Consider the following 13,252-nt stretch of genomic DNA (forward strand, 5'->3'; position numbering starts at 1 on the left):
GCACCTCCAGCCTTCCCCGCAACCGGGAGAAGCCCCCTCCCTTTTGCAAGGTCGCCCCCTCCCCGCTTTTGGGGTGGGGGAGAATTGAGAGAGAGAGAGAGAGAGAGACAAACACACACACACACAAAGAGGAGAGGGGAGCCGGCCGGCCCACCTGTTTCCCCCTTTCCCTGCGCGAGCGTGTGTGGATTTCCCCCCCTTTTTTTTCTGCCCGCCTCTCTCGCCCGCCCGCCAGTTCCAGCTTCTCACTATCCAAGAATACCCTTCCAGCTGACGTGGGGCGTGTTATCAACTATTGCTCCTTTGTGCAAAGTGCTACAATCGCGCGGTTACCAGAGGGGTGGGGTTGCAAAGAGGCCGGTTAGCCCAGGCGGAAAAATGTGTGTGCTGAAAAATGCCCCCTCGGCTTATACGCGAGTCACCATTTTTCCCCAATTCTTTGTGGTAAAATAGGTCCCTCGGCTTATAGTCGGGTCGACTTATACTCGGGTATATACGGTACAAAATTTATAAATTCTTCCCACAATCAGTATGAAAATATTCTGTCCTATCAAAACACCTATAGAATGTTGACTAGAATAAAATTGTAGATTTTAAATAAGATTAATACCATTTTGAAAAATATTAAGTCAACTCTGTCTCCCTCTTCTGTCTTCCTTTTCCATTTCCTCTGCTTGATACTTTGCCATATTATCTGAAAGCATACCACTAAAATGAAAATTATATTAAATATAAGATGGTTCCCCAAAAGGGAAACGGATAGTTGGAAAAATTAAAACCACAGAAATAAATGTTGTATAATACCTAATTTTCTTATCTTGTAAGATTGATAAATTCAGCTGAATCACTTCTGAGATTTCCCTCCAACAAATATGTTCATGTGAATACCTGCCAGAAGCCATCCTCTAAAAATGGGCATTTATATTATTGGAATAAATTATTATTATTTAGAACTAGTTCCTGTGAAGGTAGGCACCTTATTTATAAAATATATTGATTCCTGAACTTGCCATGTGCACAAATCTCTATCTTTTGGAGAAGATATTATAGAGCAATGGTTGTGAATGTATGGCACGCGTGCCAGAGGTGGCACGCAGAGCCCTCTCTGTGGGCAAGCTGTCACCCCAGCCCCGCCTCCCCTGTGGCCCCCTCCCCAGCAGCCCCCCTGGAGGAGAGTCGCCCCCAGGCGTGGCCTGCTCAGAGCAACGCAGCCAAGGACATGATGCGGGCAGAAGGCGTGGCCGCCATGGCACTGCAGGGCCGCCTGGGCAATCTGTGGTGGGCCATGGAGGCAGTAGGTGGCCCTGTGGGGGGGGAGGCAGGAGGGGGCAGGGGGGTGGGATGGTTTTGGGGCATTCGATGTCTAAAATGTTCACCATCACTGTTATAGAGAGATTGGATTTGGAGGAAGTGAAAGAAAAAGCATAAAAGGTGGCTGCAATAGGAGAGAGGAGGAAGAAAATGTAGAAAACAAATCTGTTTGGATGTAGGTACACAAAGAAAGAAAAAAGCAAGACCTGTTTAGTTTAACTGAAAATGTTAAAACTGACGAGGCCAACTGCCAGACCTAAGGGTAGCTAGTCTTCCAGGTCCTTTTGCCAATCCCTTTCTTTTTTTTCTTTTTTTTTTAAAAAAAAGCAAACTCACTGAAATTGCATGAGAGAAAAGAAACACCCAGAATAACAAATTAGATTGTGACAACAGAATATCAAGTTGGGTAGCTCTTTGAATATACAAAGAATGGCATGGACCTTAGATTATTTGCAGAATCTGGACACATGCTGGGCAAACATTTAACTGCATTTATGATTGTTTGCCACCCAGAGTCACTTTTCTGAGATAGGTGGCTTTGGAAATTTCATACACACAGTCTCTAGGTCCATGGTGGCGAACCTATGGCACGTGTGCCACAGATGGCATGCAGAGCCATCCCTGTGGGCACGCGCGCCATTGTCCCAGAAGGAGGCAGGGCTGGGCTGCTTCCCTCCCCCTCTCCACGTGCATCAGCACTTTCGCTTTCTTTGTCTGCACCGGGAGTCAGGGAGCAGCTGCAAGAACTGGGCAGGGAGAGGTGAGAAGCCAGAAGCGGCACAGAGAAAGAGGTGTCGAGACGAGCTCAAGAGCCACGGAGGGAATGGGGAAAAAGATCATTCTTGCCACGATCTCCCTTCTGCTGGCCACTGGGAAGCCTGGCAGCATGGCTTTGCATGGCTACACCAGGAAACTCCAGCCCTCCGAACTTGCAAGTGAGTTTCGGGCGGCTCTCATTCGCCCTCTCCGCCATGTTGTAGAGCCGGAGAGGGGAATGCAGACCCACAGCCTGGAACTGCTGGCGGCCGGCAACGTGTGGTGGCTGGAGAGAAAGGTTGAGAAGGAGGAGAAAGCAGGAAGGGTTTCTCTCTGTGTGTGTATGGAGAGAGCAAGAGAGAGAGAGAGCAGAAAAAAGGGATAAAGTAAAGGTAGTCCTCTCTCACCCTCTTTAATATAATCTCTTCCCCCACCCCCTTTAATATCATCTCTTCCCCCACCCCCTTTAATAACATCTCTTCCCTCACCCTCCTTTTTTTTCCAAACAATTTTATTGATTTTACCATTTTTACCATTTTTGCTTTTAGGATAAAAATATGCCTAAAAGTCCTTTTAAGTGTTTCGTTAATCAGACACATGACACAGAATGCTTAAGAAACAACGTGGAGATAGGGTAATCAGTTAGGTACAATAATATCATACATATATAGCTCAAATAATGCTCCTTAAAATTTCCCTCTCTAACAGTGAGAATAGTGTAGTCAAACTAATACATTTCTAAGTAAAATTAATTCATTAATACATTCCTAAATAAGAATTCAATTAATCAATAGACGTTATCAGCAACCTTTCATCGATATAAATCAAACCCTGTTTTTAAGTTTATTAATTTCCAAATACCATATCTAACTTAGCCTTAAACAAAAATATTATTTACAATTCGGGTATCCATAATTTCTCTTATTTAAGCATATTATTTCCATAATTACATTCTTACATTTCTCAACTATATTCTATTTCTTATTCAGTAATTCTTCATTTATTAATTTCATCTCTTTCATCATTACAATCGTTTTATCATTATAGCTCCACAAATTAGCTATCATATCTAATAATAAAAAAGCATAGGAAAAATAGAAAAAATATAGAAAGAAACAAAAAGAAACCAAAAAAAAGAAAGAGAAAAGAAGGAAGATCTATTATTCCAAAAATTATATTCTTACTATATTTCAATGTTAAATTCTAAATCTTATCCTAAAAACACCTTTTAAAAATCCAAATCCAACTCAATCCACATCTCTATAAAGCCATTGCAACCCATAAATGTAATCTTAAATTCCATATTTATATCTTATTCTAGCTTTCTTTCTGTTCCAAACAGGTTTCCATAGTAAGGCCTCTAAGTCCGCAAATAAAACTCCCTCCATTTCTTGCTGTAACGCATAAATCAGGGGAGAATCTCCCATTGTCTAGTTTAATTACAATCATTTTTGAATCATCCAAAGTCTCAATAAATTGTCTATAAAATAATGTAGAGTCTTCTTTAATATTATTTTGCTCTCCTCCTATTGGTTTTTTATCTGTCAGGTAATCAGTTGGAGTCTGGAGATCAGCCTGCTGTTCTGGGGTAACATCCTTAGTTTCTGTGCTAAAAGTCATTTGTTCATTAGCATCAAAAGATTTTTCCGGTGTAGGTTGGTAGTCCTGATGTAAGTTTAATTCCTCCGTCTCAGTAAATTGTGGATAAGGTTGAAGACGGGTCTCTTGAGTATATAACCCTTCTGCTGTTTCTTGGCTTACAAAGTGCTCACTTACATCTTGCGCTTTGATTTGTCGTTCAAAAATAATCTCTTTTGTATAGGCAATTATTTGTTCAGTATTTTCAAGAATTTTGTCCAATATATACTTGTAATTGAAATCTGGACAGAGGTCCTCCATTTCAGTAGTATATAAAACCATTATTCTTTTGGTGGAGGCTGTATTTAATAACAATCAGTCAATATCCGCTTCCACCCAGCTATACAGCTTCTTTATCTTTCCCTTTTGAGATAATTTGAAGGTCAAAATCAGACTCAAAAGGGAATAACAGTTGCAGTAAATATTTTCACCACAAGATGTCCCCAGAGGGTTAACCAGTTCAGTCTTTCCAGACCCAAATAAAAATAATTTCTTTCCTCTTTTCCTTTTTTCCTTCTTTTCTTTAGTTATAAAAATAGTAGAAAATAAAAAAAAATATCCAAATTGCTAGCATATTAAGTTTCTATAACAGGGATTTTAAGACTCCCAAATATTCAAAAATAAAATCAATCATTGAAAAAGTTAAAATTAATTTTTCTTTTGTTCCAAGGCTTTTCTTCCCCCATCAATAAAGCCACTTTAAAAAGATAGGGAAATGATTCCAAAGGCTTTTCACAGGAGTAAATAGGAAAGGGAGAGGCAAGGAAAGGTCTCACCGAATCTTCCACAGTGGTTCTATTTCGCTTAGATGTTCTTGTGGCTTACGGCTGATGCAGCTAAGTGATTGGCCATTTTACTGACCGATCTTTACTCCGTCGGCCCAAAGGAGCTTGCTTGGACTGCAGAGAGCGCCGCCCCCCTTCTGCAGTCAAACAGGAAGCCTCCTCAACGGTGGTCTCCCCTCCAGGGCGACTTTCGACCCAATCAAAGGTCTACCGGCGGGGGAAACTCGGCCGGCGAAGAGACGAGTCTCTGCAAACGACTGCAGCGCTGCGACCCGGAACCGGAAGCTCCCTCACCCTCTTTAATATCTCTTTTCTCCCCTTCACCAGGACCCAGGCAGTGCCTCTCGTAGCTCCAGCTGAATCTCTGCCTGAAGACTGGTTGAGGCCGCCTGCCACCCCCAATCAGCTGGAACTGCACGTGCTAATCCTGGGCTCTCCACAGGACCACGGCAGGCAATGCCTCATGCAGCCCCAGCTGAATCTTTGCCTGAAGACTGGGTGAGGCCGCCTGCCACCCCCAATCAGCTAGAGCTGTACACGCTGATCCTGGGCTCTCAGCAGGACCCAGGTAATGTGCAGTTCCAGCTGACTTCCCCACAAGCCTGTGCGGCACTGCTGCCGCTTCACCTCATTCACTTCTACACTCTTTTTTTACAGTGCTGTTCAACCCGTCGTATGCGTACCACCTGCCAGGTGCCAACGTACCACTAGTGGGTATGCGTACCACCGGTTGAAAAGCCCTGTCATGGACCACAGTTCCCATAATCCTGTGGCTATGCTGGCTAGAAATGCAATGCCTTATTTTCTCTGCAGTCTGTGCCTAGGAGGCAGTAGGTCTGTGGGATTTAGATGTATTTAAACATGTTTCTTCTGCCTAATTTATTAAATCAACATCTAATTCGAAATTAAATGTTTCTGAGAAATCCAGGGTGGTTTACAAAAAAACTCTCAAAGACAGCTATTGTAAAGCATCAACAGCACTGCTTAAAACAATATTAAAAGTGTGTACTTTATGAAAGAAAAATATTAGTAGTAATTTACTTAGTGCTGTTTGACCATAAAATGTGGTGTTGTTCTACATATGCCTGGCTGAACAGTGTTTGGAGTTGCCTCTAAATGGGTGAGGGATGCACTGTTCATATTTTCCTTGGGAGAAAGTTCTATAATGGGGGTGCTGTCTCTGAGAAGGCTCTGCTCATGGCCACTGTTCTATAAACCAAACCAGGGGGACCATCTGGTCTAAAGGGATGGTAAACATAGATGATTAGGGGGCTGGAGGCTAAAACATATGACAAATGTTTGTGGATATGTCTGGCTTAGAGAAAAGGATTAGGGGTGGTGACATGATAGCAGTGTTCCAATATTTGATGGGCTGCCATAGAGAAGAAGAGGTTAACCTATTTTCCAAAGCATCAGAAGGCAATAATAGATGGAAACTAATCAAGAAGAAAACCAGCCTAGAACTAAGGAAACTTGTGAAAACAACTAACCAGTGAAAAGGCTTGCCTTCAGAAGTTGTGGATGCTCCGTCACTGGAGGCTTTTAAGTAGAGATTGGATATTCCATTGTCTGGAATGGTATAGGTCCCCTGCTTGAGCAGGGGCTTGGACTAAAGACCTCAAAGGTCTCTTCCAACTCTTTTTTTTTTTTAGAGAGATGGTGCCAACCTCTCCCCCTCCATCCCTTCCTGGATACAGGGAGGGAAGGAGGGGAGGGAAACAGGAAGAAAGAAAGGGAAGGAAAGAAGGAAGGAGATGGGAATGAAAAAGAGGGAGGGAGGAAGGAAGGGAGGAAGGAAGGAAGGAAGGAGGGAGATTGGAATAAGAGGGAGGGAGGGTGTGAGGGAAGTCCTGCCTTAGTACTTGGCCACTAGTAGCCCTGTTGCCCTTTCGCCATCTCCTGGTGGTCTCCCATCCTATTGCTGAGGATGCTTTGGTTGCAAAGCCAGGTCTCCTTGCATGGAGAGGGAGTGGGCCTCCCTCTGACCTACGCACTTTACCCTTCTGCAGCCATCATGAGCAACCTGGCCAAGGAGAGCGAGCAGAGAAGCAGTACCTGTGAGGAGGAGATAAATGCAGATGGGCACCCCCTCGGGGAAGTGCGGCTAGGGTAGGCAGGGCTGTGGAGTCCTGGTGCCGTGGGAGCTCAAGGGCCGGGCTGGGCGCTTGACCTCCGCTGCCCAGGCCTCCAGGCAGTCTGTGCCATCGTCCAGGGGCCCCCTGCATGGCCTGAGGCTCAGTGAGGCTCCTCCAGTGGACCATGCCCCGGCGTTTGCCCTGGTCCCACCCCCCTCCGCTGGAGACCCTCAATTCTGCCCAGGCCCATACAAGCACCCCTGATGCGAGTTATATCGATCTGGCCATGCCCACCCAGTAGGCCACACCCACCCAGTGGGCCACGCCCATCTGGCACCCGGCGATAAGTGGGGTTTGGGTTGCAGTTTGGGCACTCGGTCTCTAAAAGGTTCGCCATCACTGCTCTAGGTCTTATTCAATGTGATGTACTGTATATGTAAATAAAAATATATGATTGCAGAAAACAGCTAAATTCATGATTATATATTTGACGTGTCCAGTCAGTATTTTTACAATTAGTCCATGGCTGTATGTGTATGGTCCTCCACTGCTAAGTTTCACACCTGAATAAAAGCTTCTAGGTTGGCCTTATGACTCATAAGATTTTTTGGACTCAGATCTGTTAAAATTCTGAAGTGTTTTCTAAATATAGGTTTTTCAAGTTCCTCAATAGGTTAAAACCAGCTGTAGCTACAAACCATTTACATCTCTAGAACAGCTTCACAAAATTTAAGCATATATAAAGTCTGCTCTCAATCCAGCAGCCACCTCCAGCTTGGAATTTTCCCATTTGGTCCCAGGCCAACAGGTCTTCAGGCTCCTGATGAAGCACAGGAAGATGGGTGCAGATCTTATCCTAGAGGGTAGGATGTTCCAAAGGGTGGGTGCTGTGGCAAAGGAGGCTCTTTTGGATCCCAATAGTCAGAGTTCTTTAACGATGGGACCTTCTCTGCTGACGGAGTAGGACGAACTTGTCCTAGTGGGATATGGTTCATCAGATAGCCTGGACCTATGGCATTAACCAATACCATGAACTGCGCTCGGAAGCAGACTGGTAGCCAGTGACATTCGTGGAGCTGAAGTATAATACAGGGTTATCTGAGAGGCCCTAACGTCTGCTCTCGCAACTGCACTGTGCACCAACTGAAGCTTCCAAATGGAAAGGGTAGTCCTATGTAGAGTGCATTGCAATAGTCCAGATGAGAGATTAGGGCTTGAGTAACTGAATGCAGGGAGTCATGATCCAGGAAAAGTCGCAGCTGATGCACAAATCTGGATGATGGAATAGCTCCCCAAGTCACACTCACCATCTGTTCTTTGAGAAGGAGACTTTAGTCCAGAATCCCTAAATTGCAAACTGGGTCTGAATGGTGTAATGCAATCCCATTTGGAACTAAGGATGATAAAAGAGATTGAGGCTCCCTGCAGCCAAAGCCACTCAGCCTTGCTAGGGTTGTCGTAGCTCATTGTTCCTCACCCAGGCCCTGTGGCCTCCAGGCATTATGACTGGACAGAGATAATATTACCTGGGTCTCTAAGTGTAGTGATATAGAGCTATCCTCAGCATGATGATATCTTAACCCATGGTAACGGATGATCTCATCCAACCACTTCATGTAGTTGGGACCGACCTTGAAGAAAGGAGTCCAGCCTCAATTCACATAGCTGACTCAAAGGGATACTATGGTTGATGGTATCCCTGAGAGGTCAAGAGTGAGAATGGTTGCATTACCCCTATCCCGCCAGAGATTGCCCTGAGTGTGATCAAGACTCTGTCCCATAGCCAGATCTGAATCCTGAGTGAAAGGGGTCCAGAAAATCTGTTTCATTCAGGACTCCTGGAGCTACCAAGCAACCACCTTTTCCAAACCTTCGTCAAAAAGGGAAAAAGGAAGATTGGATGAAAGTTGTAATGGTTTTTTAAGGAGAGGACAAAGCAGGGATTACTTGCAGTGAGGAATTTATCACTGCATAAACCCACCTGCTAGTCACCATCTTGATGGCTTTCCCCAGCCAAGAGGGATAAGGGTCTAATTGAGAGGTGGCTTGTCCACTTCCCTAGATCCAGCAGGGCCAAACTGTTCCTAAATTACTGGACAAGATATCTCCCTACAGATCTCATCAGGATTGGCCCCACACAAGGGTTCTAACTGGGAATGAGTCCAAGCAAATCTTATCCAAGGTATTCAACAAATTCTTCTGCACAGCCCTGAAGACAATCATCCAAGTCCGCTGGCCAGCAGGGATTGGATGATCCAGAACAGAGTCGATGGGTGACACACTGTGGATGCAATAAGAGCAGAAAAATTGCATTCTTTCACCATTTTAGTCATGAGATAGGCCTTTACAGCGGTTCTAAGATGTGTCCAGTCAGAGTCACCCTTCATTTTCCTCCAACGGCACCCTGGACATCTCTTAATTCATTTCAGAATCCTCAATTTCTCTGTGGAATCACTGGGAATGATGGGAGAAGGGTTGCGAGAGGTTACATAGGCGCAATCCTGTCCAGAGGCTCAGCGTTCACTAACATTTTGGCAGAGCTATGTAATAAATCCTTCAGGATATCCCTCAGTTTCTTCTGGAACCCATTTGGCTCTGAGGCTCCAGGGATGATCACTCTAATGCCTCCCATCTCTCTGAAGGGTGTGGTAAAAAAGGGTCTCAGAGGTATTAGGGCATGATTTGACCATGACAGCGGGATAATGTTACATTCCCTATCAGATCATGTTGACATTTCTTCGATAACAATATTAGATCTGGTATGTGACCACTGTCTGAGTCAGATCTGTGACAATCTGGGATAGTCAGCTGGATACATCTCTGAGAATGGGAATCCCCTCATCCAGTGACAGCCAGGTCTTGGTGAATGAAATAAGGATTTCAGATTGTAAAGTGAGAGCAATAATCACTGTTAGATTGTGTATGTGCTTTGATAGATTCTCTGGTTTTAATCAATATCCATTTGCTTCAGTGATCAGTATAGATTATATAGATTATATATGTAATATATATATATATATATGTGTGTGTGTGTGTGTGTGTGTACCTATGTCTTTTTGGTTCCATTTTGTAGAGCACTCTTATCTGTTGTTAGGTGCCCAGAGTAATATGGGCAGCCACTTTAATAAAAACAAACAAACAAGTTTATACAATCAAGAGACTGCTGTCAAAACTAAATGAAGACTTTGATTAATAGCTACAAATTTAGGTTGGGCATGATGCCATTCATTAGCTGTATTCCTCAGCCATTTACCTTTCTCAAAAAATTGCCTGCAAAATGAAATAATAAAGGACGCATGAAATTGAATATGCTTTAATTGCAAATGCATTTTAAATTCAATTTGAAATAACATACAATCCATCTTTGTATGCAATTACATACCACTTCTGCAAATGATAACTTATTTAGGACAGGTTACTATAAGCTTATGGTATTACTACGTTAACAGCCAATTCCCCTATCCATACAGATTCCAAATGTAGAATTAAATTCTGGATGAATGTTAAAAGACAAAATAAAACCCAGACTCTATAAAAAAAAGTACAAACACTCACACACATAGTCCTGCAAATAGCATGCTTGAGCAACTACAGTATAAAGTACAGTACAGTCTTCTGAATGTATTACTATCCAAACTAGTATTTGTATAAGGGAATCAACCATTCCACTTTGATGTCTGTTTAGTCCAATGTAAACCAAGATGGACGTTTCCTGTTCCTTTCGATAATTCGCTTGCCTTCATCTTCATTTCTGGGTTTTTCTCCTGTATAGAGCACAATACTTTCTATAATGGGAGCCTTATGTGGTCCATTTTCCAATAATCTAATTTGATTTCTTATGGCATAAGTTTCCTGTTTAACTTTTTCATAACAATAGCCACAAAGAACATGCTTCTCTTTCAGGTTGCCACATTCAGGACAAATATCTATGTTTCTCTAAAAGAAAAAAAAGGAATCTTAAAATGCAGCGGTGAGAGAATAATTATAAAAATTCTTAACTTTTTTCATTAACGTAACAATAAAATGGAGTGCAAAATAAGATTAAACAACATATCAAAATAATAAAACCAATGCAACAAGACTAGTACTGTCCAATGCTATGTAGAAATCAAAGTATGTCTGCAAGTTAATATTTTAATTTTTAGTAGGAACAGGCAATATTTGAAGGGCTGGATCTGGATCTCGGACCCTTGATGTGCTACAGGGCTGCAGGTGGCTGTTTGATCAAGAAGTAGAAGTAAATTTATTTTAGCCTGTTTTTTTTTTTTAACTTTTGGGACAGCATATGAAGGGCAGCATGATGCGCCTGAAAGGCAATTTGCTCTATCTCAGCCTTTAAACTTTCCAAGGACAGAACCTCAAGGGTGGGCATAAAATGATTCATTTCCCAGGACTCTCTTGTTCCTACTTAAAAATCAGCCTGAAACGAGGCAGAAAATAGTTGCCATGGTGGTTAGATGGATAGTTGTCTAGCTGGAACAATTTGTTTTCCATGGGGTTAGAAATTAAGGTAAACAAAATAAAAGCAAAACCACACTAAAATACAGCTATTTTGCAACCAATTTTGGTTCTACATTTGCAGCTGGCAGCGACTTCATGCAGCCACAAACTGCCCAGATTTATACGATACATTCACAGCAAACCCATTGAAAGAAATGTTCATTTATATTTCTGAACTTATTTGCCAACTCCTATTGATAGTGAAGAACAAAACATTTAAACAAAGTCCAATTTTCTGCACAGGGAAACTTAACAATTTACCTTTATTTTTAGAAGATGGTTAGAATTCCTTCGTCTGGTGCGATTCACTTCAATTGTTCGCCTTGACTTTGGAGCTGGCATCCAAAGTATGCTGTCTAAAAAGCTGGGGTTTTCAAAATACTCAGTTTTCTCTTCCCCAGGATTGAGTAAAGAATCTGGAGCTTGTACTGCTAAAGCAGGAGCTAAAGAAAAAGATATCAACTCAAATAGTTTCATATCTTAGTCTATTTAAAATAGTTTAAATAGTTTAATGCCTTTTTTAAGGGGATTCATTCTAAACTGACTAGCATTTAGATTTTAAACCGACAACATTTGAAATTAGCAGCACTCTTCAACATCTGATCTGGATCGGTCACCAGGACCACAGGCTTAGTCTTCCGAGCTTTCGGACTCATGCAGGGAACTTCCAACATATTTATTGAACAACTAGCTGTACCCAGCCACGCGGTAAAAGCGTGTGTTGCTTTTACGTCCAACAGATGGCGCTGTTTTTTTAAAAAAGCATGTTTTTACCTGTCACAGGTGTGACATCTACCGGTATATAATATAGGTATATGAAAACACGTGTGTATTCAAATGCAATGTTGTGTCAAAATTTCAAGGCAATCTTTGAAGAACTTTCGGAGATTTAAGATTTTGAACAAACGAAGATTTACATTTTTATTTATATAGAAGATTAAAAATCATTATATTAACATAAGGTCTAATGACTATGATAGTAATTTCAAACAGTTAAGAGCAATTAGGCAGCCCTGAAAACAAGTGAACTTAGTTCTGAATAAATAGGTATACAATGGAATGCCCAGGATCAGAATCCAAAGTGTGTGTGTGTGTGTATTTCATATCATTCAATTTTTAAAAAATGAAAAATCATCTCTCTTGTTCCTCATCTTTTTGCATGTGCCTTCAAGTCAGTTTTTGACTCCTGGTGACAGTCGGGACTGCCTAAGGTCACTCAGCTGGCTTCCTGCCTAAGGTGGGACTAAAACTCACATCCTTCTACAATAAACCGATTCTCATAACATTTTATTGTTTCTCTAATATTTTGTTTCTACATGTTAAGACTATGAACAACGCACGAGGGAGTATATTATAAGAATGCACTACTTTCAGCTTTAATGCCATCCTCCATTTAACTAACAATCGGTTTCTCTTTAAAAACTATAAAGCGAGATTACAAACAAAAAGCAAAGGAAATCATCTCCCTGCATTTTGTCCCTACTATGCTTTTTTGCTTTGGGAAAGAACAGAAAAAGAGCAACAGGCAAGGAAGCAAACAGACAAAAGGAGATCCAAGCACCGAAGCCGAAGCTACTTTGACTAGCAAATTCGCACGGAGTTCATAAGAAAGCAGTTTTCTAAAAAGCTTTCAATTCCCCCCTTGGATTGAGCGACGCAAGCACCTCCAACGAGTAGCTGGAAGATGACCGTGGAAATTTTCCACTGAGTTCTTGAGGGCTATCCTGATGAACAGCACATTACAAACCTTACCCCATGGCCCTGCGTGGCCGCCAAGCTGCCCCCAGCAGTTTCGGAGAAAACGACGGAGTTTGGGGAAAGGGGATGAGAACACCAACACAGCAGCCATATTCCTCGCTTTCCCGGCACCCCTCGCGGCTCCGCCCACAGGTTTCCTACGAAATCCGTGTTGGTAGCCACCGCAAGGAATCCTGGGAAACGGAGTCAAACTACCCACATTGGCATGTGACTGTCACACGTCTTTGAGTAACTACCGTTCTCGTTGTGCGACTTTTGACTTTCAAAGTGCACAAGAGGCTGCCACTGAGAGCACCTGTAGCCCATCTCCCAGATTTATCATAATTCACGGCATTCCTAGAAATTCAGAGCCACGTGCTGCTTTCGGGAATTATCAGGTGAACTTCATTTGTCATAAAGCTGCGGAAATCACGTGCCAGAAAGGTTTCC

At 42.5% G+C, this 13,252-nt stretch overlaps 1 protein-coding gene across 1 annotated transcript; it reads right to left on the minus strand.

Annotated features, from left to right (window-relative positions):
- Positions 1-9,862: 9,862 nt before the first annotated feature.
- Positions 9,863-13,242, minus strand: MRPL32 (mitochondrial ribosomal protein L32). The gene is made up of 3 exons (XM_015819356.1): positions 12,818-13,242; positions 11,327-11,508; positions 9,863-10,501 (listed from the first exon to the last, which is right to left on the minus strand). The coding sequence occupies exons 1-3, from the start codon at positions 12,912-12,914 to the stop codon at positions 10,247-10,249; spliced, it is 534 nt and encodes a 177-aa protein (XP_015674842.1). The 5' UTR covers positions 12,915-13,242; the 3' UTR covers positions 9,863-10,246.
- Positions 13,243-13,252: the final 10 nt, after the last annotated feature.

Source organism: Protobothrops mucrosquamatus, unplaced genomic scaffold, assembly GCF_001527695.2.
Source record: "Protobothrops mucrosquamatus isolate PMUCROS unplaced genomic scaffold, P.Mucros_1.0 scaffold905, whole genome shotgun sequence".
NCBI classification, from domain to species: domain Eukaryota; kingdom Metazoa; phylum Chordata; class Lepidosauria; order Squamata; family Viperidae; genus Protobothrops; species Protobothrops mucrosquamatus.

Bases quoted from the DNA above. Each gene is read 5' to 3' on its own strand.
- MRPL32 (XM_015819356.1), bottom strand. From the start codon at position 12,914: ATGGCTGCTGTGTTGGTGTTCTCATCCCCTTTCCCCAAACTCCGTCGT. The intron at 11,509-12,817 runs GTAAGGTTTGTA...CTTTTTCTTTAG, and splicing joins CGGCCACGCAGGGCCATGGG to CTCCTGCTTTAGCAGTACAA. The intron at 10,502-11,326 runs GTAAATTGTTAA...TTTTTCTTTTAG, and splicing joins ACCATCTTCTAAAAATAAAG to AGAAACATAGATATTTGTCC.